The 22,364-nt window shown below is 37.7% G+C and overlaps 1 protein-coding gene across 2 annotated transcripts in view; it reads left to right on the forward strand.

The window, feature by feature from the left end:
* The window catches only part of LOC308218173 (ubiquitin-conjugating enzyme E2 E2), a gene marked incomplete at both ends in the record, with an annotated part of 320,704 nt that overhangs the window by 177,313 nt on the left and 121,027 nt on the right, over nucleotides 1–22,364 (forward strand). Inside the window, one exon of one of the 2 annotated variants that reach the window (XM_080611911.1) lies at nucleotides 10,303–10,450. The exons of the other annotated variant lie outside the window; for it this stretch is intronic. Coding sequence (XP_080468037.1) covers nucleotides 10,303–10,450 — 148 coding nt within the window. The remainder of the gene's footprint in view (nucleotides 1–10,302; nucleotides 10,451–22,364) is intronic. 2 annotated transcript variants of the gene reach the window in all.

A 22,364-nucleotide genomic window follows, 5' to 3' on the forward strand; every position in this document is an offset into this window, starting at 1 on the left:
GTTGTGCATGCGTATATTGCACATGGATGTTAGGAAAGGTAAAATAATTTTTAAAACAAGAAAAATGTATTGAAGGTAGGTTCTGGATAAGTGTCTTTTATTTTTATTATTATAATTTAAATACATTTATGGTGTATCCATTGTTTGGTTTGTATTATACAAAGTTCTCAGTATTTTCTAAGCAATCCAGGTTCCTTCTATAAACACTGTTCATGCCTATTCTGATCGTTAGGAACCTGCTGCATATTGGAAAACATTAATTAAAATAAAGTTAAACATCTGAGAGCACATTTGCACATGGAGAAAAGATGTTTGACTTACATTTTGGGATATTTTTTAACAAATGTATGAAGTAATTTCAATTTGTTCTTCTAGATAGTTAGCCTGCTTCCCACATTGTCTTTATGGCATAAAAGACACTGAATCACACACTCGTTCAGGTTTTATTTAAACAGAGAAAAAGTATCCATCCAAAACTTTCATTTTTATGTATTCAGTTTTTACACCTTTGTAGCCTTCAAGATCCTCTTAAGATTTTCAAGTTTTATTTCTATTATTACATCCCCTAATTAAACTGTATGGCCCAGTCCACATTCCTAATTTTGTATAGTCAAGCATCACTGCCATCAGGTTGTACCAACTAGTCTTTCCCCTACAGGACTATCGTTATCTTTTTGTCTGTTTTTACCTGTCAGTGTCTCTCTGAAGTTAAGCATAATATCAAATTAAGCTATTCTTCACCAAAAGAGAGTATATCATGTGGTAAAGAATATAATTTTCTCTCATGATATTCATTGTTTTCCCCTTTGAATTCAGTTTGTTTCAGTCTTTCAACTTTGTCTCATGCCTTGAAACTGGACTCCAGATTTTCCAAGCCAGAGGTCGCTGACCCTTTCAGCTCTGCTTTCTTTTTAAATCAATGGCATTTGGCTTCACTCACAACTGCTGCACTCTCATGCAGAGGAGGGAGTTGTTCTTCCCCAAGACCAGTTTATCTGTGTGTGACTGATGCAGTAGGAGTGATGGAGGGCCCATCCCACACTAACGACAATTTATCTCTACCACCAGAAAACACAATCTTTAGAAGAGCTCATCTGAGAACTCACAAATTACCTTTGGTTTTGTGGGAGGCTCTAATCAATTAAAAGTATTTCCTCAGCTCCACTGCAAGGAAGCTTCAAAGGCACAGCAGAAATTAGCTGAGCGCCCAGTTGGCTGAGTCAGCAAGAAAGTGGGCAGCCTGAAGAATCGCTGTTCTCTTTTCAGCTGTGTCCTAAGTACATTGGTTTTATGAGATGCCAGATGGGAGGAAGGTATGGAACAAAGTGAGGCATAGATGTGGACATAATTTCACCTTCGGCCAGTTGCTGCTGAAGCTTCAGACTTGGCCACAAGTTGAGGTTTCACTTCAGCCCAAAAGTACAGCATCTTCCTTATAGTGATGGGGGCTGAAGAGAGGAGAAAGCTGTGCCTTGTTCAGAGCAGCCACTTAAAGAAATGAATAAAAATAGTTAGATGGCCTGCCAAGGAAATAATCTTGCATTTCTCCAGTGCCTTAATGACCCCTCAACCTTTTTCAGAAAGCCCTTTGAGATCTTTTTTTCCTGCTAACTGTCTTCCTTTCATCCTTAATGGACTCAGACAGTTCACCCCTTGGCTTTAACAAAGGAAAGTTCTCTCTTCTCCACTGTTTGGCATATTGAATAGGATATATAGCCATACATAGATGTCTCTTGTGGTGTGTGGGGGTGTATATCTGTGGGTGTATTTGTATATATGTATATATACAGACGTATATGAATAGGGGATATCACATCTTTTAGTCAGCCTGATCTGACAGAAAGAATTTCAGCTCAGTTTCTGTCCTCAGTCTGCATAAGAAATCGGTGAATTCCCCAAGTATGCAAACTTTTGATCTGAGGTCCTTTAAAGTTTAGCCATCACAACAAATTGACACTGTATCTTTATATACACTATAGTTATTGCAGGAAGGACAATAATTTCATTGCCCTGCATACTGTCCCTCTGGAGCAGGAAGCCTTGACAAATCAGGAAGCTATACCACAGTCTTTCATACAGGTGTTTGTAGAAAAATGAATGCTCTTCAAGAGAACTTTCCCCCTAGGAATTGTCAGTGCAGTGGTGTCTGCGTTTTCATTAAGAATAATGTTTATTAATAACTTCTCATATTTGACTGCATTCAGTCTATTACAGTGTCAATTCAATTTAGCTGTAGCTGATGCAATATGGATGTATCTATCATTATCCTAGTACTCTGCTAGCTTTATTTTTGAATTTGAGTAATTTATAAAATCTCTTAATCCCAACTCTACAATTAATCTTGCTAGGGGCTTTAGTCTCAGATGACTGAAAAATGGTTTGAAAGACTTGAAAGCTGCAGTATGCTCTATCACCTTTAAATCAAAATTAAAATAACAGAAAACTCCATTTCCTCCTTATAAATCTCCTAGATCTATCAACTGACTGAAAAATTGTTCTCAGCATTTGAAAGCTTAGCTGGTTTAAATCAGTGGTTGGGCTGCAAGGAGGTCTTTTTCCTTTGTAAATATAATGTGGTGTCTATAGAATATTAATCATGTCTTCATTTTTTACATGTTATTGTCATATAGTACCGATCTCTAGGTACTAAATATCATTATGTGGAATCCTCCTGTGGCAGAAGCTTTCTACCTATTTCATAAGTTCAGCCTCACGCACAAGAGGCAGTTCTTCTTGTTTCTGGCTTCCACTCTACTTTTCCACATCTTTTATATGTGATTAGCTCTTAAGGACACTTTTATTTGCAGTGTAATAGAAAAATACTGCTTACAAGAATAGATGAGGAAAAATAAACATGCCCTGTTATTTCTAACCTAAATTGTTAAAATGAACCTTACAAGGGGGACCCATACTTTAACTCGCACGTATCACTATTAATACAATTTGCATTTGAAGCTTTCAACCTTAAGTACAGCCTATTTGATCATCACTATTTACAACCAATTACAACTCAGTTGCAATTAATGCAGGCTTCTGTCTACCTTCTCTTCTCCACCCCCCCAATACTGCCATCATTTGACTAGGCTTCAAATGCGATGGTCTCCTGTCACTGTTATCCATTATATTCATTTGCCTCATCATACTTCTCTCATAGCCTCTGTCACATCACATTAGCTCTCAGTGCTGCGCTGTGCTGCTCTCAGCTTTTCCCAGCTGCCTCCTGCCTTCTCCATCCTCCTCCTCCTGATTGTCTGTTAGTCCCTCGCCTGGCACATTCCCACAACGCTGCCTTCTCCAGCCCCCTTGCTGTGCCTCCACACTCCCTTGTACTTCAGCCAGCCTCACTATTTACATCTTCTTGCTGAGAGCAGCCTATGTGGATCCTTCATCCACGACAATCAATGCAATTGGCAGGCTTCCCCAGCAAGCAGAGCCTTTGGGTGGCTGTGGGCAGAAGTCAGATGAACAGGAGTGTTTGAGAGGCAGAAATGGACAACCTACCACCAGCACGCTGTTGTCAGTGCTAGCAGTATCAGCTTCAGTCCTGCTCTTCTCAGGGTGGCTCTTCCCAGGCATGAGAACTGTAGCGTGCAGTTCCCACGCTTGCAGCACCTGCAGTGAAACTCAATCTGTTCCATAGGTCCTGTATCTTCAGGTAACATTGAACCTATAGGGCAGCATGCAGCAGTACGGAGCTCAGGACACGTCAGACCAGGTATCTCCTTAAGAAACTTTAACGTCTCTCAAAATAACAGAATCACAGAGGTGTAAAGTGGTTGACAGAGATGAAAGCATAAATATGTCAAGCTGAAGAAAGGATCAATAACTACTTTTTATTGTGAATAAATTAAAAAGTCACATTTGATAGGGCAAACCATGTAAATCTCTGAGATTTCCTTTGAATTCGGATATCTGATAATTTTTCTAGTAATTGCCAAATTGAATTGCTGTTTGTTCTAATGAATAGCCTTCTTTTTCTCTCTCTGTTTTTAATATACTAATTTATAGCAGTTGTTTGTATTGATTTATTTAGTCTTGATGCAATTGGCTCTATCCAACTAAACTCTTCCTGGTTTCTCTCTCCAAAACTTAAGTGGTTCATAATTTATTCCTATTTCCTATGAATACCCAGCACGCAAAGCTCCTCAAAAGGGACTGTAGAGGCATCTTATGGAGAATATCTTCTGCCTCACAGCAGTAGTTTGCATACTGCTTGTCAAACATATTTTCAAAAGAGGACTGGTGATGTCTATTGGAAGTTTCAGAAACAACATAATTCTGCCATGTCACACATGTTTTACTACTGTATAAAATGCACATGATCCAAAAATACATCATAGATCAACATTCTTTCTTGTCCCCTTTAACAAACAGATGTATATGCAGATGTGAGAGAAAGAATTTTATGTACATTATTACTATACAATAAGAACAGATGAACTGATTAGGACAGAAAAATACAGGTTTGAGCTCAGTCTGCCTAGAACTTCTCATGTAGGGAGCACCCAAATACCCAAAGGCTATTCAAATTAGGTGAGGATAAAAAGACCCAGCTTACTTACAATAAAGTTTAGGACTTGAGGTACCTGACACAGCCTGCCTGCATGTCCCACTGACCGGCAGCTCTGTGCCCAGAGCCCTGTGCCTGCCACATCTGCCTCTGCCTCCACTGCTTTAGAACACTAACGCGCCTCCTTACAGAAGCATAGCAGAATTAGGAAGAACAGTAAACACCAGATATTGCCTTTCACCTGTGATACGAGATCTTTTTCATCTAGAATAAAAGTGTTGTTATGTGCTGGGCTTCCTCATATTTAGGTTAGAAGAGTTGGATTGTGTTAAAGCAAAAGTGAAGGAGTACTCTGGCGAACTCAGAGAGACATGCATGTAGGACAATACAGCCTGTGTGCCTTAAACTACGAAAGGGAGGGTTTATTTATTAAATGGCCTGTAAATCTTAAAGAAATAAATTTAATCTCTATAAAAGGTCTTTGTTTCTAACTTTCCGTATGGAATTATTAGTTGTAAGAAAGGTTATGCTGATTAAATCAAAATCATTTTATAAAAACTGATATTGACTGTCAGAGACAGCTTTTGATGCTTTGCATCTTACAATATTGTTTCTATCCTGAATGTCCCTAACCCAAACAATAATCCATTTCCCTTGTTCTCTTTTGGTTTTCCTTTATTTTCAGAAAAAAATATGCTATTTAGGATAATTTTTTATTTGCCCTCTCAGGTACATCAAAGATTATCAAGGTCCTTTTTAATATTGTTGTGCTTATTCAAACTATTTTTCCCCTACTACAATCTATTCAATGAAACAGTGTGAGTAGTTATTCAACTTTGTAATTACCATGAATATAATGAATAATTACTCACATTGCATACTGTTTCATTTTCAGCAATACTAAAGGCTCACCCATGTCGATGCTATTATATCCCATTTAAATTGTTGTCACTTCCGGCTACCTATCTCTCTCATGGTGTTTTTTGCCACAGAAACCTAGAGCAGTCTGCATATCAGACTTTTCTGTAGGTCAATCAAAATTAATTACAATTTCATATTTCCTGTTAATGCAGGTGACATTTTCCTCGATAAAATAAACTATAGCTATTCCTTGCCAATTGAAATTAGGTGTGAGCAAGTTTTTTTTTAAGAACTGGCTGAAGTTCATTTCTTTGCATGTATTTAAATCATGCTCTTTAGTAGTGAGCGTCATGTAGTCAGTCATTTGTAATGGACTTTCTATGATAATCTACTAAGTATCTCAACAATTGTTCATGTGCGTACTACAAATATGTAGTTAAAAACCAGAGATCGACCACCTTGTCTGGGAAAGGCAGCCTCAGTGCTGGGTATAGATAAAATGAAGTGCACTCTGCAAGAAATTTGAGGATGCTAATTAATGTAACTGGTTACTGCATGAACATTGTAACAGAGCTATAGATATTTTTCATTTACATTGGTTTAGAGTATTTTTCCAATAGACTAAAGGCCTGATCTTGGTTTTATCATTCTCTCTATTGGACCACACAACTCTATTGCTCATAAAGTCTGACAAACTGTGATGGGAACTGCTTACCTTGTCCTGAGCTCCATGAACATCATCATATATAGCATCTTATTTTTTAATATATTTATAACCTTTCCTGTATGCAGTATAACTTCTTCCACTTCAAGTAGTGTTGCTACAGTTTTATTAAAACAAAACTCCTGGGGAATGTTTGAGGAAGACAGAAGTTTCATCTCAGGCAGGCATGCAGGATTACATCCTTGTAAGAAATTAAAGACTTTGAAAGGGACTTCCCAAAACTGCAGGGTTGAGAGCCCTGGGATTTCAGCCCTACTTCCAGTGTGGGCCAAGCAAAAGGGGTTGGTTTTGTTTATTCTTCTATTGACTCTGGGAATCTTTCATCTTTCCCTACATAGACACCTGTGTCTGAATCTCAACAGCGAAGGTTAAGCAAGTCATACACGTTAATGCCAATACTCCAGTGTTTGGGGTTAGACCCCATATAGGAACATTTGGTGCAAAAGAGAGATAGTGAGTGATTTTAGAAGTACATCATGCTGGAAAACTGGTGTTTAAAATCACTCTGAGATCCAGGAGTGATTTATCTTACCTACCACCAGTTGCCTCCAATCGCTCAACTGAAATCCATCTCAATTCACTCTACCCAGGTTTTATAAGCAGTGGGGTTTTGGGTCTAAAACTTGTTCAACGAACAGTCAGCCATAGTTTTACATGTACTTCTTTTCTCTCTAATAGTTTTTTCAGATAGCATCATGTTCTTCTTAGAGCCCATATAAAAGGGGTGGTTTATTTGTTTAATTCTAATTTACAGTATTCAGAAGGGTTTAGCGATCAGCAGTAAACAAGTGAGTTTATTATTGTTTACTTCAAAAACTTAGTATAAATTCCTTACTAATACCTTTCAAAAGCTTGTTTATAGAACTCTTACAGTTTTCAGAAAATAGTCCCATTTTTCACTATTTCCTGTAATTCACATTTTCCTGCCCTGCACTTTTATTCAACAAAAATGAAATACCCTCTTAAAATGGCAGAATCAAAGAGAATAAAATCCATAGGGGACACTTATCTTTCAAAAAAGAAGATAAATTACTCCTCTACCATTCAGTTGTCTGAAGATAACTTCTATTCACCCACAAAGTCCCTTGAGCCCCTGCATGTGGTTGTTTAGGAGTTTTCATTAGGGGATAAATAGAATTAGAGTGCATCATTTATAAGAACTATTTAAGTGTCATCAAAGGTAAAATTATGACCATAATAAAGAAAATGTAGCTCCCCTGGAATGATATTACCAATTGGTTTCTCTTCACACATATCATAAGAATGACCCTGCATAGCTTCAAAATGTGGGTACAGTAAACACAACATCCAGGAAGTTACATGTCGCATTTGCAACATTAGCTGCAGTTTGAGGCAATACCTGAATGAGGAAAGCAATATGTCATCCCAGTTGTACTCTGTGCTGCTTTGGGATAAGAACATCGTTACCTGCCACCATCAGTCCACAGCTCCCACTGTATTAAGGCTGCCATTAATACAGCTTCTTTTGAAATTCTGAAAACTTTATGTTGCCATTAGAAGGTCTCTGTATTTAAGCAGGCATTTTAAAGTGCATTGGCATGTTTGGCAAGTCAGTAACATACTTGTCAGTGATAAGCAGCAACCCTTACCTCATGAGTGGGTGCCTTCCTCAGCATCACGGGTTTAAGATGTGCTCATAGTGAAAAAATGCTGCATTTCAGGTCTAAGTATTTGCTAACAATAGCTTTCCAACTACCAACAGGGTAGCCCACCTACATTTATCCACCAGATAACCTAAGATGGCAGTGGAATGTTGAACAGTTTGTAAAAGACATGAGCAGCCTCCATTGATCCCAGTGGCTCTCTGAATTCCCAGTATTCTTGCTTCAATGCTTTAAAAGCAACTGCAGCAGGGGAACATGTGACAATTTGTCTGTCGTCTTAGTTGACAGCAAAACACATTAAAATACAGGCTCAAATTGATGGCCTTCTTTTAAGCAGGTTACAAGCTCAGACTGACCTGTTTATAAATAATTTAGAGGGTGTAATTTAGTCTGTGAGATGGATTCAATGTGTTTCCCATACATTTGGGGAAAATATATCTTACTGCTCAGTGTATTCAGATACCACTGAATAAAGTCTTCAGATTTTTCATCATGGAAGCACCTTTTCATCAGGGAAAGCACCTTTGTTGAGGAAAAATAATTAAGCAAAAACTTTATTCCAAAAGTGTTCTGTGAAGTAAGCATACAATACTGGAAATTAAGTGGATGCTAAAGTGTTTGTCCAAGTCCTGGGACATGCTGCTAAGAAGCATTCCCTGATTTTCTTGTATCTCAAGTATAAGAGTGCCTGGAGTTAATCTGGGGACTTAATGAGCACTGACCTACAGTTCGCAGGATGCTCCTTTACACCAGCTCCCTTTGTGGACACTTTCAACATGCAGTTTATGTAAGCTAGTTTACCACTTTCCTGTATTTGTAACCCTCCTTATTTAAAATAGATTCCCTTTGTAGGTGAACATGTAATTTAATCCCTAGATGCTATCTTCTTGATCCTGCGGAAGACTTCCTTCACTCCAAATGCCAAATGTGCTTGGACTCCAAATGGGGGTTGGGAATAGATCATCTGCCTACAGCATTTGGATGAATTTAGCTCATTGTGCCAAAAATACTTTAACTTCTCATAAAAAGCCTAGAAGTGAAGCACTTAGGCTGGAAAACAGTAAATGAAACCACAACCGTAGGGGGAAGAAAAGAAAGAACCTACAAATATGTAGGGCATGGAGTGGCAAAGTATTAAATTATCCTATTAATTGGCAATGCCTTTAGACATAGATGCATTTGAAAACTGGTTAACTTGCTTTTTTGGGATCTTTGTTACAGAACTCACTGGTGCATGATAGTGAGCTCCAAAAGTGCTTTCCCAGATTTATGTGGGAAAGTACTTATAAGAAAAAGTATTTCTTGATGAATGTAGTGATTTAATACCTGAAATCTACTACCTTTTCTTTCTATTACTTTGTCAAAGCTGCTTGATTTAATCTAGAGGGGAAGAGCTTTTCAGTGTGTTGAAGAACGAGTGTTTTCTAATAGAACTAAACCAGGTCCTGTGTATTTCACTTGTATCCTCTCTTCTGCTTACTCATAAGTGGCCTGATCTCAATCACACTGAAATCGCTGAGATTTCTGATATTCAATAAAATCAGAACAGGATCATGCCTGCTAACAGTTTCCATTACTCTCCAGACACAGGTTTGTCTGTGGGGTAGAGCAGGGAATTGCATAAGTGTGCATAAGCACTCTCAGTTATTAGCACCGTTCAACTCCAGTGAAGAGCACAGCTTTCCTAAACTGAAGGGTGCTTTGCCTACTGTTGTCTTCTGCCTAATCAGCCTCTCTGTTGGCAGGGTTATTGCCAATGAGGTAATTGCTAATGAGTCCTTGTTGACTCCCAGGAGGTGTTTTTTTAATATTGTTCCTTCCTATGCAGTAGCCCTAGTATTCATTCTGAACTACAAACTTCAGAGGACTAGGACTTTCATAGCTGAACTTCTTTTAAAATAAAAGGCCTGTATCTTCAACTTGAAGCAGAAGCACATCATTCTAGACTAAAAGAAGTAATCTCCCCCTTGTTTTGCTACATACAGGATCACCTACGAAACAGTATATAATGGATGCAGAAAACCTCAAAATTAACTACCAAAATATGTTTGTAAGCAATCTTCCTGATTCATCTGTAATTTAAAATTTGGAAATAAAAGCACTTTATTTGAGCAGCCTTTCTCAAAGACATTTCACTTGATTTTTTACAAAGGTACTGATGTGATGCCTCCACTTTTTTTCTAGCTTAATCTATAGGGTCAAAAAATGAACATATGAAGTCAGTGGAAGAATCTGTCTTTTTCTGGCTCCCTTCAAAGTGTGAAGTAGCTATGGGCCTGAGTTGTGAATGTTGTTAGATCAGGGGCTGGAATACAAAAATAATGAGATTGATGAGGCGAGAAGGAGCTCAGGAAACATGTCCCATTTTCACCTTGCACAAACCAGTTACGTTTTTGGCCACAGGTGGAAGAGGCAGACTTTATTTTCTTATGAATATCCATATCTTGCCCAGTCTTTAACTGAAACTAGCAGGGTACTGTCATTTCAACCAGGAAAGCAGGATGTTAGTTCATATAATTGCTTAATAATTGTGTAATTATTGGCTTGAACACTATTGTACTTAGGCACACTGTCTTTTCTAGGTAACATTTCGGACAAGAATCTACCACTGTAACATTAACAGCCAAGGTGTCATCTGCCTGGACATTTTAAAAGACAACTGGAGTCCAGCGTTAACCATTTCTAAAGTCCTCCTCTCCATCTGCTCCCTCCTCACAGACTGCAACCCGGGTAAGATGAATTAACATTCACATACACATTCATTCACAGCTCATATTCAGTCAGCTACTACGACATGGTCAGTGCACTGTTTTACTGCGACCTACTAAAAAAAAAGACAAAAATGTAAATTTTGCATGCCATTCATTGAAATTAAGACATAGTATAGAAAGAAGGCACAATTTCAGGAGCTCAAATGCATTTTTAGTACTTGGGAATAAAAATCTTTTAACTCAGAAAGTTTAATCAGTAGAAAATACCATGTAGTAGGCACTAATTTGGACATTCCAACCAGGATATTAGTACCAAGAAATATTAATGAGTTAATAAATATTGAAAAGGAAAGCTTTCATTTAAATATGCTGATAATATGGTCTCTGAAAAGAATATTAATAGTACTGACAATGATAGATGTCTAACACAGACTTTACAAATAATGAAAATTAATTTAAATGAGGTTTATTCAGTATCCTGGACAGCCAGTGTGAGTATTCAAAGCAAGCTGTCATTCTTATTAACTAGCATAGCACTTAACCTCTCCCCTCTGTTCTTTTAAATTTGTTTTCTGCCATTGACCACTAGATCTGTAATTTTCACTTTCTCTTACCCTATTTACCAGTGGATGATTCTGACTGTAGTCTTGAAAATCTTAGTATATAGAAATTATTAAGGAATCATTAAAGAAAAATGTAGTGATCTGTTTACATGTTGTGAGGGTTGGTGCTGGTTTGCTTTTTGTTGTACATGTCAATATTTTGTTTTCATTTGCCATCTAGTTTTTAAACCTTTAAGTAAGTTTCCTGGTTTTAAAGTTTTCTCCATACCCAAAAGGGCTTAAAATTCTTTTGCAAAAGGCTGAATGTGAGATTCTTGTGTAATCAGGGCTGAAACAAAAGCTATAACAGCAGATTGGAATATTTCAAAGCTAAAAATAAGGTGAAAGTGGTCAAAAATGAAATTGTCTTTATTTTCATGTGGGTTTGTTAATCTATATAGCATTAAAACCCATAGCATTCATTCCATCTAAGAGCTTGGAGCGGTATTGGAGCCCTGTGTTACCATGTCAGGCACATTTATTTCAGGTGTATTAAATGCTCTTTGCATTTCTGAATCTGAAAAATTGATTTCTGGTAGTGTCTACCCCAAAATATGCAGAGGTGTCTGTAGGAAGTTAGGTGGATTGACAATAAAACTGTAAAGAAAAGCAAATGAATATCTGATACTGCGCCTTAGAGACCAGGTGAAGAGGTCTGCAAGCAGAGCTGTGCTGGCATTTAGAAACTGACAATAACTATGTGCTCACTTATGGTCACCTCTCTTTAAAGGGATTCAGTCAACTTGAAAGCCACTTTCCAGAAGTGATTTGAAATCTGGAAATCTCCTACCTCTGTGTCTCAGTCTTTTTTTTTTTTTTCCCTTAGACTATTTTACAGAGGCTGTCAACAACAGTTGTAGCAGACCAAGTGTTTAAGGGGAACACTGAAAAGAGTTACCCATATTATATCATCATACGCACAAGTTAACATACTAAAAATGAGAAGTTATTCTTCTCTTTACTTTTTTGGTTAGCAGCCATAAGCATTGTCCTGATCATAGTAAATAAAAAAATTATGATGTTTCAAATGTTCTCTTTAATTACAGACTAGGTTGGGATTTTGTTACTGATTCATGTTTAAATTTTGCTATGATTATGTGAGGAATTAATGCAATTTCTTAATTTATATTGTGAACGTCCCTCTCATGAGGCACTGCTGGCAGGTAGCTGTGAACTGCTGAGTAATTTTTGCCTTCCTTTGAAATTCCCTGTTTCATGTTAAATACTTTTTTTATTAAAAAGTGAACTTTGAATGTTAGCTACATCCAACAGAAGGCTTACAAAATCTTACAAGTTCTTACTTTTCAGCATATTACCTAATACGCTATATCTTGTTCTGGTTGTGCTGACTCTCCCATTAATTTTTAATGACATTTTATCATTAACAAACAATTGGTTCCTTGCCATCCGAATTGGACATGATGGATGGATGGATGGATAGATGGATAGAGAGACAGACAGATAGATAGATAGATCACATATGTCACTTAAATATATCACATATATATGTATATATACAGATATAGAAACATGCATATATGTATTTTCCTCTGTCAGCTGGGAATAATTTTCTAATCCCTCAGTCGTCTCTTCATCTAACTAGTATGCTCCTTTCTAAAGGCAAAAACCCAACAGGCGTCTTGATTTGATAAGCAACTTTGAACTCTTTGTTCACCATTCATCTGCCAAAAGGAGATCAGGTCAAATGGAAAGGAAACACTGAATCTCCCACAAACATAAACACTTGGGATGGGTGAATTTTCCACCGCCGGCCACTCTGAAGGGAAAAATCCAGTATCAGTTACCCCCTAGTCTTACATTTATGCAAATCTTCAGTAGAACAACAAATAGCAGTAAGAATGGCAGCTAATTAACCCTCAGTCATACACAGTGATTAAACGGAGCTGGAGCACAGCTGCAGCTTCATTGGCAAGCACTGCTATTCTTCTCCAACAGGCTGAGCAAATGAAAAGAGGTATTTGCTTCTGCCGCTCCTGTCATTCACACAGTTATCTACAAAAGCCACGGAGAGAGTCTCTTTCCTCCCCGGTTATACATCACCCCTCTTTGTTCCCTATCATTCCAGGCAGGAGCGAGTTTTTCCTTTTTAAACAACCAATACAATCCTTTACTCATAAGCTGTCTTGGGCGCTTCAGTCCCGATTATTATTAATTGTCTTTATTTTGCTTGGCAGTATCAGCCAGTAAACTGTGTTAATGAAATGTCTGAATTTTGTAACAGCTGGCTGACTTTTTCGTGGGGGGAAGGGGTGCCGTAGGGTTTGTGTTTGAGTGAACATGTGTGAATTATCTGGGAATGCGAGGGAGCCAACTGGAATAGTATCAGAGAGATGGGAGAGATGATGAGATGCGCTGGCATTCAACCCGGGGATTCATGTTTTCTTTAAGGTGGCACTCCAGGGCACAGCATGCATCTCTTTCTACAAAGCAGGGCCCCAATCCTGTAAATATTTTGGCATGTGCATTAGCAACCCTACCAAATGGGATAGATACATTCATCTGCGTGAAACCGAGTGTGTGAGCGAGTCCTCATAGGTGCTGTGCTTGAGTGCTGAAAATATTTACTTTTAGTGCTAGCTGCTAGGTCTTGCCTATGTGCCTGGTTAGTTATTTCAGAGTAACTCTATGTGTGGACACTCCCCTCTTTGAAAATGTATTAAGTCAAGTAATGAAAAACTCGTACTTGGAGTAAAAGTCAACTGTACTTTAAATATTCAAGCAGAGCCCAGGGAGTGTGAATTCCCACACTGCCTTAATCCAAACAAGCTTTCAAGTGTGGATAGCCCCTGAGGTTTTGTGGCTTTACTGAGCTTGAAGTATGAAAACAAATTAATTATTTTTATATTTAGAAAGCTGGTGATGCTGATGTGGGTTAAAATGCTTGCTGTTCTCAGTTGGTCATTGCCACCCCTGCCCTTGCCAAAGGTTATCGAGTCCAAGGAAAATTCTCATTTATAAATGCTTCAGAGAAAATAAATAGAAACACCAACAAGACTGCACTGCAACTTTTTTCTTCATGTGGCCTCCTTCTTCACACATTCAAAGTCTGAACTTGGCTGGCCTGATTAACCCCATCCCCAGTGTCTGAGCAATATAACATTGAATCATGTCTGCCTACTAACACATAGCTAAGCCTTGACTGGGACATCAGAGCAAAGCCTGCTACATCTCCCTCACACCGGCCTCTTCCTTTTGGTGTCATTCTCTGCCTCTAGCTCCTTACTGTTTTTCCCACACACAAGTTCCATAGTCAGTGGGGATTTTATCCCTTAAATTATTTTACCAAACTGAATGCTTCAGTGCTGCTCCTGGCCCTCTCCCTCTGTGCCAGACCATGCCCGACTCCAAGCTCCTGCAATGGGGATGTGCACAGTGGTGCAGGCAGAGCATAAGAGCCACATCCTGGGATGGGAAATAGCCACAGCGTTGCTTTCCCACAGATATGCCCTGTTGGGCTGAACACTTGCCTGAGTGAAACTCTACAGAGCCTCACTGCTTTGCTCTTTAGAAACCTTTGCCCAATTCCTAATCTGAACTGACTCATGAGAATTTTATACCCCCTTGTTTTTAAGCAATTCTTACCCTATAGCGTGACTGTTTTCCTCTTTTTCATTCCTGACATATTAATGAAGAACCATCCTCTTTCCTTTTGTTCTTTATTTGCTGCACACTAATCAGACCAGTGTCTATTAGCCTCCTTCCATAAGAAAAGCTTTCTGTTCCCTGTCTCATCCTTACAGCCTTCTCGTGCCCCTGCATCACACTACGGTTATCCTTCCTGAATATGCCCAACTCGTGCAGAGTTCATGGGGGCATGAATCACAGACAGACAGACTAACCTGCTCATCATCACTATCATCCAGGTGGAAATATTTACTCCTTCCTATTGAATGTCCCTATCTCAGTGGCTGCACCATCAAAGGTTATATCTGTCTTAGCCCAGTTATTTTCACTGTTTGTCTGCTTTCTAACCCAATTGAGTGAAATGATAGAGAAAGGACAAGGAAAAGGAAAAAAGGGAAAAAAAAAAAAAAAGGAAGAGAGAGTAAAAGAAAGAAAAAGTGTTTGCTAGAAAACGGCATTAACCTCTGGCAAATGAAATGCACAAACAGCTACCAGCAGTATCCACTTCACCTGGGTCTGCATTAGCCAGATTAGTTGGTCTGACTGCTCTCACATACTTCATTGGTGTATTATATTAGCAATGTAAAGCTGCTTGTCTCTTGTTATCCTTTAAACCCACCAGAAAGTGTGAACAGTTTGGTCAGTGTTACGTGTACAGTTTGCTGTGAACATAGTTTGAGATTGAAGTGTACACGTCCTCACAGTAAATGTACTTAGAACAGTAAATGAGTTGGACAGACACTGCTACATTACTTTGGTGTGAGCCCCATCAATTTTTAGAGGAGCTGCAGTCACTCAGCACGTCTAAAAAGTCAACTGCTTATGTTAAAAAAATGTGAACACATATTGTGGTTTTCAGATATCATGTGTCTCAGAAGTACATGTGCTGTTTTTTACAAGTGCTGCTATGAATCATGAGTTTGCTGGATGGTTTCATACTTTGTTAACCCACATTAAGTAATGTCGCTGTGCATTTTAATTACTTACATTTATCTAAGCATAGATAAACAAAGTTAAACAAGATCTTAAGATTATGGGGATCTTTACTTGCCTCACTATGGGACATGAGACATGCTTTCAAGCTTTCTTTATATGAGTCATCCTTATGTTTTGCCTTTATCTTCCTCAGAAACTTCTTTGTTTTCATTGCTGAGTAGATATGACTGGCAATTTTAGATAACATACTATTGTTGGTTTTCTATTGCAATTACAAGTTATCCATGTAGTTTGGCATAATTTAGGTTTGCCTAAATTTTCTGCCCAAAAAATAACACCCTTACCTGCACCTGCATGAGAGTGCTGGTATTTAGGAAACTATATAAACCGGATTCAGTTGTTATGATTACTTTTTCTTTTTCCTTTTTTTTTGGTTGTTATTATCCTAAAGGTTTGCAAGGTTCTGTACTCTTGCTGCTGATGGTATAAAATCCCAGTTCTGTCATGTTTGGAGAAAAGGTTTCAATCGTGTATTTTAATGCGTATCTTTGATCTTCAATGGGATCTAAAACAGCACTTTGGAGAGTGACTTTTCAACATAAGCAGAAAAGCCCTAAAAAACCTGCACAGTGTTTGCCCTGCTACAAATTACTGCTATCTGTTTACAGGATCTTTGCAAAACAACAGTAGGTGGGGAGATTTAAGTACAGGCAACATAAGAGGGGAAGAATTGAATTAGTGCACTGTCTGGATTTCTCAGTCCATTCCCCTTTCAGCGAGCAGTATACATTCTCAGAGGGAAGTTGCTGTCCTGCAGTGCCGCTGCCGCATCCGTTGGCAGGTTTGCCTTCAGTGGCATTCCCTAAAGCTCGCTGTTGGAATCACTCCAGCCATGGTGCAGAAGGAGGCCCTAAGGTACAAACACAAGTGCGACGTGGATAGATCTGGTGTTTAGAAAGTTTTGGGCACCTCCACATTTTGAATTTGTGTTAGTATTTGGAAAATTTAAGCTTCATCCAAATGCTTGTTTGTAGCAATTCTTTAGTCGTTACTGATTTGCATAACATGTTGACAGGTAAATTTAGATAGGCCAGTTAAGGAAGCCCTTTGCCACACTGCCAGGAGTTCCTACCCCTGCAACACCTATGGAATTGTCTTCTGCACAGGAAAAGACTAAGGGAAGTAGGTTTGCTTGAACCCTCTCAGGAAAACCCATCTCACTCTAGGAGTCAGCATGAGGCTGCCAGTCTTTGTTTTGAATTGATGCCCATTGACACACTCCATCCTCCTGACTCTGCTTTGGGCTGATCATCTCATGTACAGGGGCATTAACATCCAGAATTGCCGTGGCCACTTCAGAGCAAGCATGTGTCGAAACATTAGGTTCCACTGGAATAGCTCTGTTTTTCTAGCTGATAAGCTCCGGCAATACTAGCATGCATGTTAATACTCTAATAGATGTCCACTGTATCAATAAAAAAGATCTATTTTCAGAATAATTGGGAGATCTGAAAGTGCCAGCCTGTCCAAACTAAAAAAAAAAAAAAAAAAAAAAAAAAAAAAAAAAAAAAGTTAAAAAATAAATCTAAGGCACCTTAATAAAGGAAAATGTAACATAGCTGTAAAAATAAAGTCTGTTCCATGCTGGAGCATTTGGCTCTGAGTGAGGATTTGGCTGACTTGTGGTCACAGCTCTGCTGTTTGGCTTCCATGTTCAGACTTTAAGAAGCTACCCAGCCCCAGGTAATGAAGAACAGGTCCTTGGCCCTCACCACTCAACAGACTGGATGTACTTTTTTTCTCTCTGTTCTTCTATATATCTCAATCTAACAAGAAACCTGTATGTTGTTTCTCCTCATCTGGTGCTTCTTCATAGGAGAGGCTGCTTTTTGTCAGTGCCTGTTCCAGCCAGATGTTCCTTCTGCAATTTTTTAGACTTCCCAATTAGCATTCCTTCTTTTCCCCTCACCTCCAGTTGTGAAGTGAGTTTAGAAACTCTGGATGACAGTAAGTTCAAGGGATAAGCCACTTTTCATTTTCCTCATTCTTGTAATTTTTATACTTGAAGCCATAATCTGCACATTTTACTAGTATCAGAAACTTTGCTAGAGAATCCAATCTGATTTTTTTCCTTTCTATTTAGCAGCTTTGTTAAGTTTATCAAAAAGGACTGCTACTGCTTCTTGTGTCCAAACATATTCTGTTCTGGTTGTAATGAAATTTTGTCTCCTTTTAGAACATTTTTGACAAGACATATATAAGACAGGAAAATCATAAATATTCCTTCTGTAATACTCCAGAGCATTTTTGAGTAGATTTGTCAAATGTGTTGAATATTCTGGAAAATGACTGAAAGAAGCTGGCAAAACAATATTTAATTTGTTGAATTTTATGAGGCTGGCTAAGCCATGCTACTTTGGTTCCTCCCTGGCACCCACAGGCTATCAGGTACGATGTTGCAGCACAATACTCTCAGATGTACAACAAAATAATCTCATTTTGCCATATATCCTTTTTGTAAGCATCGGAGGGTCATGTAAACAAAGAAATTGTTCTGTTATCTGAGGTTATTTATATTCCGTAGCTTGGAGCTGGTTTTCCCTTTTCTTCAGAGTTTGTATACTGTACTCTGTCAGGAAACGGGCAGGTTTCTTGGCTGTTTCAGCACAATGGAAAATCCTCTCTTTGTATCTGGAGCAGGAAAATACTCCATGCCATGTCACTCAAGCATGGAAACAAGTAAGAGACAGTAAACAAAAGAGTGGTGAGGAGTCAATTCATGTAGTGATGTTTTTTGATTTGTTCTGAGTTGCAACATAACTTTTCTGTCCCTTTTTAAATCTCTGCCTTTGGTTGTTCCCAAATGAAATGAGGTCACTCTGAAGGCTTTTGCTTAGCAAATACAAAATGTAGTGCACAGTTGCTCTGCTGTCTTGGTGCTGTTGGACTGGGAGAAGAATGGATGGGAGTTTTACTGTGAAGGCATCATAAAAAGTTGTCCTAGAGGAGCACGAAAGGAAAATGCAGCATAAAACTGATGGAGTTTGTTTTGCTGTCAGTGAGTGCAGAACAACAACATCAAATGTGAGATTGTCTTGGGAAAAAAACCATCACCATAAACTTCATTTGCATGAGCAAAACAATCTCATCAATTGCAACAAAGTTTTTATTTTGTAGAAATTACTTATTTATCTTTAAATAATGTTCCCCTTCCTGTTCTGCAGAACCTGCTATATATTTATTGAAGTAGTACATACATATTTAGACTGATCGTATCATATATTTTAGAGCTGATATTTACAAAATGATAGTCTATCAGTGGCTTCTCTTTCCATTCCTGTTAAAAGATTCTGTACTATACTATCTATATTATAGTATGTATACAATACTAATTGCTGTTCTATTGTTTGAAACACTTTCTCATATGCTGAGCTGAACACACAGTACCAATATGTTAAAGGCATTTAGGCACCTAAAGATGCCAGCAGACAGCTGGCAGGGTTTTCAGTACTTCCATGGGATTTAGGCATCTGATGTCCCACAAGGAGCCTTTCTGCACTACCAGGAAGAGACCTTCTGTATATCTGGTCTTCAAATATTTGTAGACATACACACCTATATGTCTTAAACTCTGTGGATGTGATCTATAAACGTGAAATTAAATGTATATTTGTATATACATATGTATATACATAAACGTATATTTGTAAATGCAAGCAATGCAGCAGCACATTGTGAAAACTAAGCGTAGATAAGCATTGAAAGAGAATTAATTTGCTTTGCCATAAAGAGCTGATGAAACATTTACAAGATCTTGTTCTTACCAGTTGACTAAGTTCCCTCAACATGAACTCATGACTGTGGGGATTATTATAACAGCAGGAAAAACATTTGTGAACTGTCATCCTTTTGGTAGTTCTCAGGAAAATACGTCTTGGAATATCTCCTAATTATGTGTGCAGGGGGAGGAGGCTTGGATCAGGATTGCTGTTTATGTTGGCCTGAATCTTTGCTCTTTTTAGTTGCACATTGACAACACCTTATGGGTAGAAGAGTGTTGTTCGTGAGCATTTTTCATGAGGTTTTTCATGTGTTTAGATTTTGGCTATTCAAGGCTCACAAGACATCACTGAAAAGATTAACACAACTATAGAAGTAAGATTTTTTATAAATACTTAATTTCAAACCCTCCATTATGGCTTCAAAAGTCTACAGTCTTCTTAAATAATTTTTTCTCTGAAAAGTGTCTGGAGCTATCTACATAAGAACATTGGTGGGTTTATGTCATTCAGAAAGTGAACGATAAAGTTTATTTTTTAGAAATAAAATGTGCAATCTGGGTTTTGTGGTATCCAAGGCATGAAGCAGTCATGAGGTGCAGGTCCAGATACCAGTCACTCACTCTATCCTTTTTTCTGTTTGATGTATCTGTAATGCTACGAAGAATAATTACTACAAGAAAAACAGTATTACTAAAAGAAAAACAGTACTACTCAGTTCAGTCAGGTATGTTGCCTGTAACTCCTCATTGCTCAGTGGTTCAGCGAAAAGTGTAAAATTTCCTCAAATTACTCATACAGCTATCTACTGGAGAGGAAATTCCCTCCTAACCCCAGCTAACAATCAGACTATGTGTTGAAGCATAAGCAGTAATAGCATTTGCAATGGTAACTTCGGTGGTGCCATGACTAGTATGTTTTCTAATTCTTTTTCAATTTTCCTAAATTACCTTCTCATATTCCTACACTATATTCTTGGATGCATTTAAATATTTGGTGTAGGAAGTGGCTGCTTCCTTCTAATTTTTGTTAAATGTGTTGGGGTTTCATTTGTGTTCTTTTCTTACTACAAAAACAATAAGCAAGACCACTTTTTTTATAATCTTCTCTACAAAATTACCTGTCACATCTTATTTTGTCTTTTTTTCTTTTTCTAGAAGAAATAAGGTTAGATTTCAACTATTCCTTAAATGAGAAAGGTTTGACCACGCTGCTAATGATTTCTTGTCCTTTTTAATAAGTTTTCTACTCCTATTTTGTTTTTATTTAAGATGAGGTGAGAAAAAATTAACTTCAGACATATATAAATACCCAACCATCAGTTTATTAAATTGCATCTGGTTAAATCAGACTGACTGAAATCCAAATCAGTAAAGAGGCTTCATGTGCTTGTGTCAAGAAATAAATGTAAATGGATGAAATGGGCAGTCATGAGAGAAGAGTCTTGTTGCCAACTTTAGCTGTCCTAATCTTTATTATTCTTCAAAAGGGGCTTCTAGAACATACAAAATTAAGTCTTATCACAAAATGGAAGTAAAGCTGGAAAAAATACACATGGAGGTGGTTTGGGGTTTTTTTGTTTTTGTGGGTTTTTTTTTGTTTTTGTTTTTTTTTTTTTAATGAGGCTTATAGAAGCTATATATATGTAAATATACATACAGGGGGGTTAAAATTTTGGGCATTTCTGCTCAAGAAACATAAGGTTTCTGAGTTTTACCTTAACCCTCTTTACATTAAAAGTACTTGAGAAAACACATGAGTGATGTATGCTACAAATAGAAAATGCTATAATTCATTTTCTTTTCAATAAACATGCAATTTAAAATTATGCCAGTGAAGGTTTCTTATGCCTATTTTGCCTCAGAGAGAAGACAGGTGATTTAGTGCACGCACATAATACACCTTTGTGTGAACTCAGACCAAAATAAGTCATCAATGTTAAATGCTTAACAATGTGAAGTACTGAAATACAGCTGTTAGTTACTTCTCATATATAAAACACAGAATCCTACCTTAGTTTGAATGAGTTCCAAGATACAAGGTAAACTGCCTTCTACTTTCAAAATACACTTCAATCATTTACAATCATGACATGTATTTTCTTTGTTTCATGCAGATTTTGTCTAGCCAATATAGATATGAATCTTTTGAACAAAGTAGATACAGCACCTGTGGGCTTAAATGATCATACCGATATATTTTCTCACTAATAGTGCTATATATATTTAAGGGAAAAATTATTACAACTAGAAAATCAATAAATTTAGACATCAATTTTACTTGTATTTCTACATTTCATTCTCTAATCTCATAGTAATTTAATCTAACATTCATTATTTTCAGTTAGTACTAATAGCTCAAATCTCAGCTAGAATGAACTGGCATCACCCCTGCCTAATTTTTGCACCTCAGATTCTTCCATTTTACTAAGGAGGTGTTTGGGTGTTTTGATTCTTTTCTGTGCACCTTTTTTAACATGAAGGCAAGGACAGATTTTCATATTTCTTGCCATATGCTTCTAACTGCCTACAAACCACCTTCAGGACCCCCATTAGCGCAACTGTTTTTAAGGCTGCTTCTTCCTGTTCTTAAAATGCAATTATTCTTGTTTCACCATAGAAATCACACTGCTCCACATTCTTTAAGCTCCTGAAAAGAAGCCTGCTACATTTGGCTTTTTAACAGATTCACAACAAGAAGGTAGAGTCAGTCCTGAAAAGCAGAATTTATAATCCTGGATATAAGTATGTTAGCTATTAAATCATTTAGTCTCTCCCTTTCATGAGTAAAATCTCAGATATTAGTATTCCTGAGTCATTCAGATCCTACCTTCAGAGATGATTTACACTACTGCAAGACATGTCTCTATTATTTTGCATGGATGATTTTCTACATTATTCAGCAGGAGAGGAGGAATGGTTGTTTGTTTTTTACAGGTTTGCAGATCTATCAAAGGCAACAAACAAAACAA

This window comes from Psittacula echo, assembly GCF_963264785.1.
Source record: "Psittacula echo genome assembly, chromosome: 2".
NCBI classification, from domain to species: domain Eukaryota; kingdom Metazoa; phylum Chordata; class Aves; order Psittaciformes; family Psittacidae; genus Psittacula; species Psittacula echo.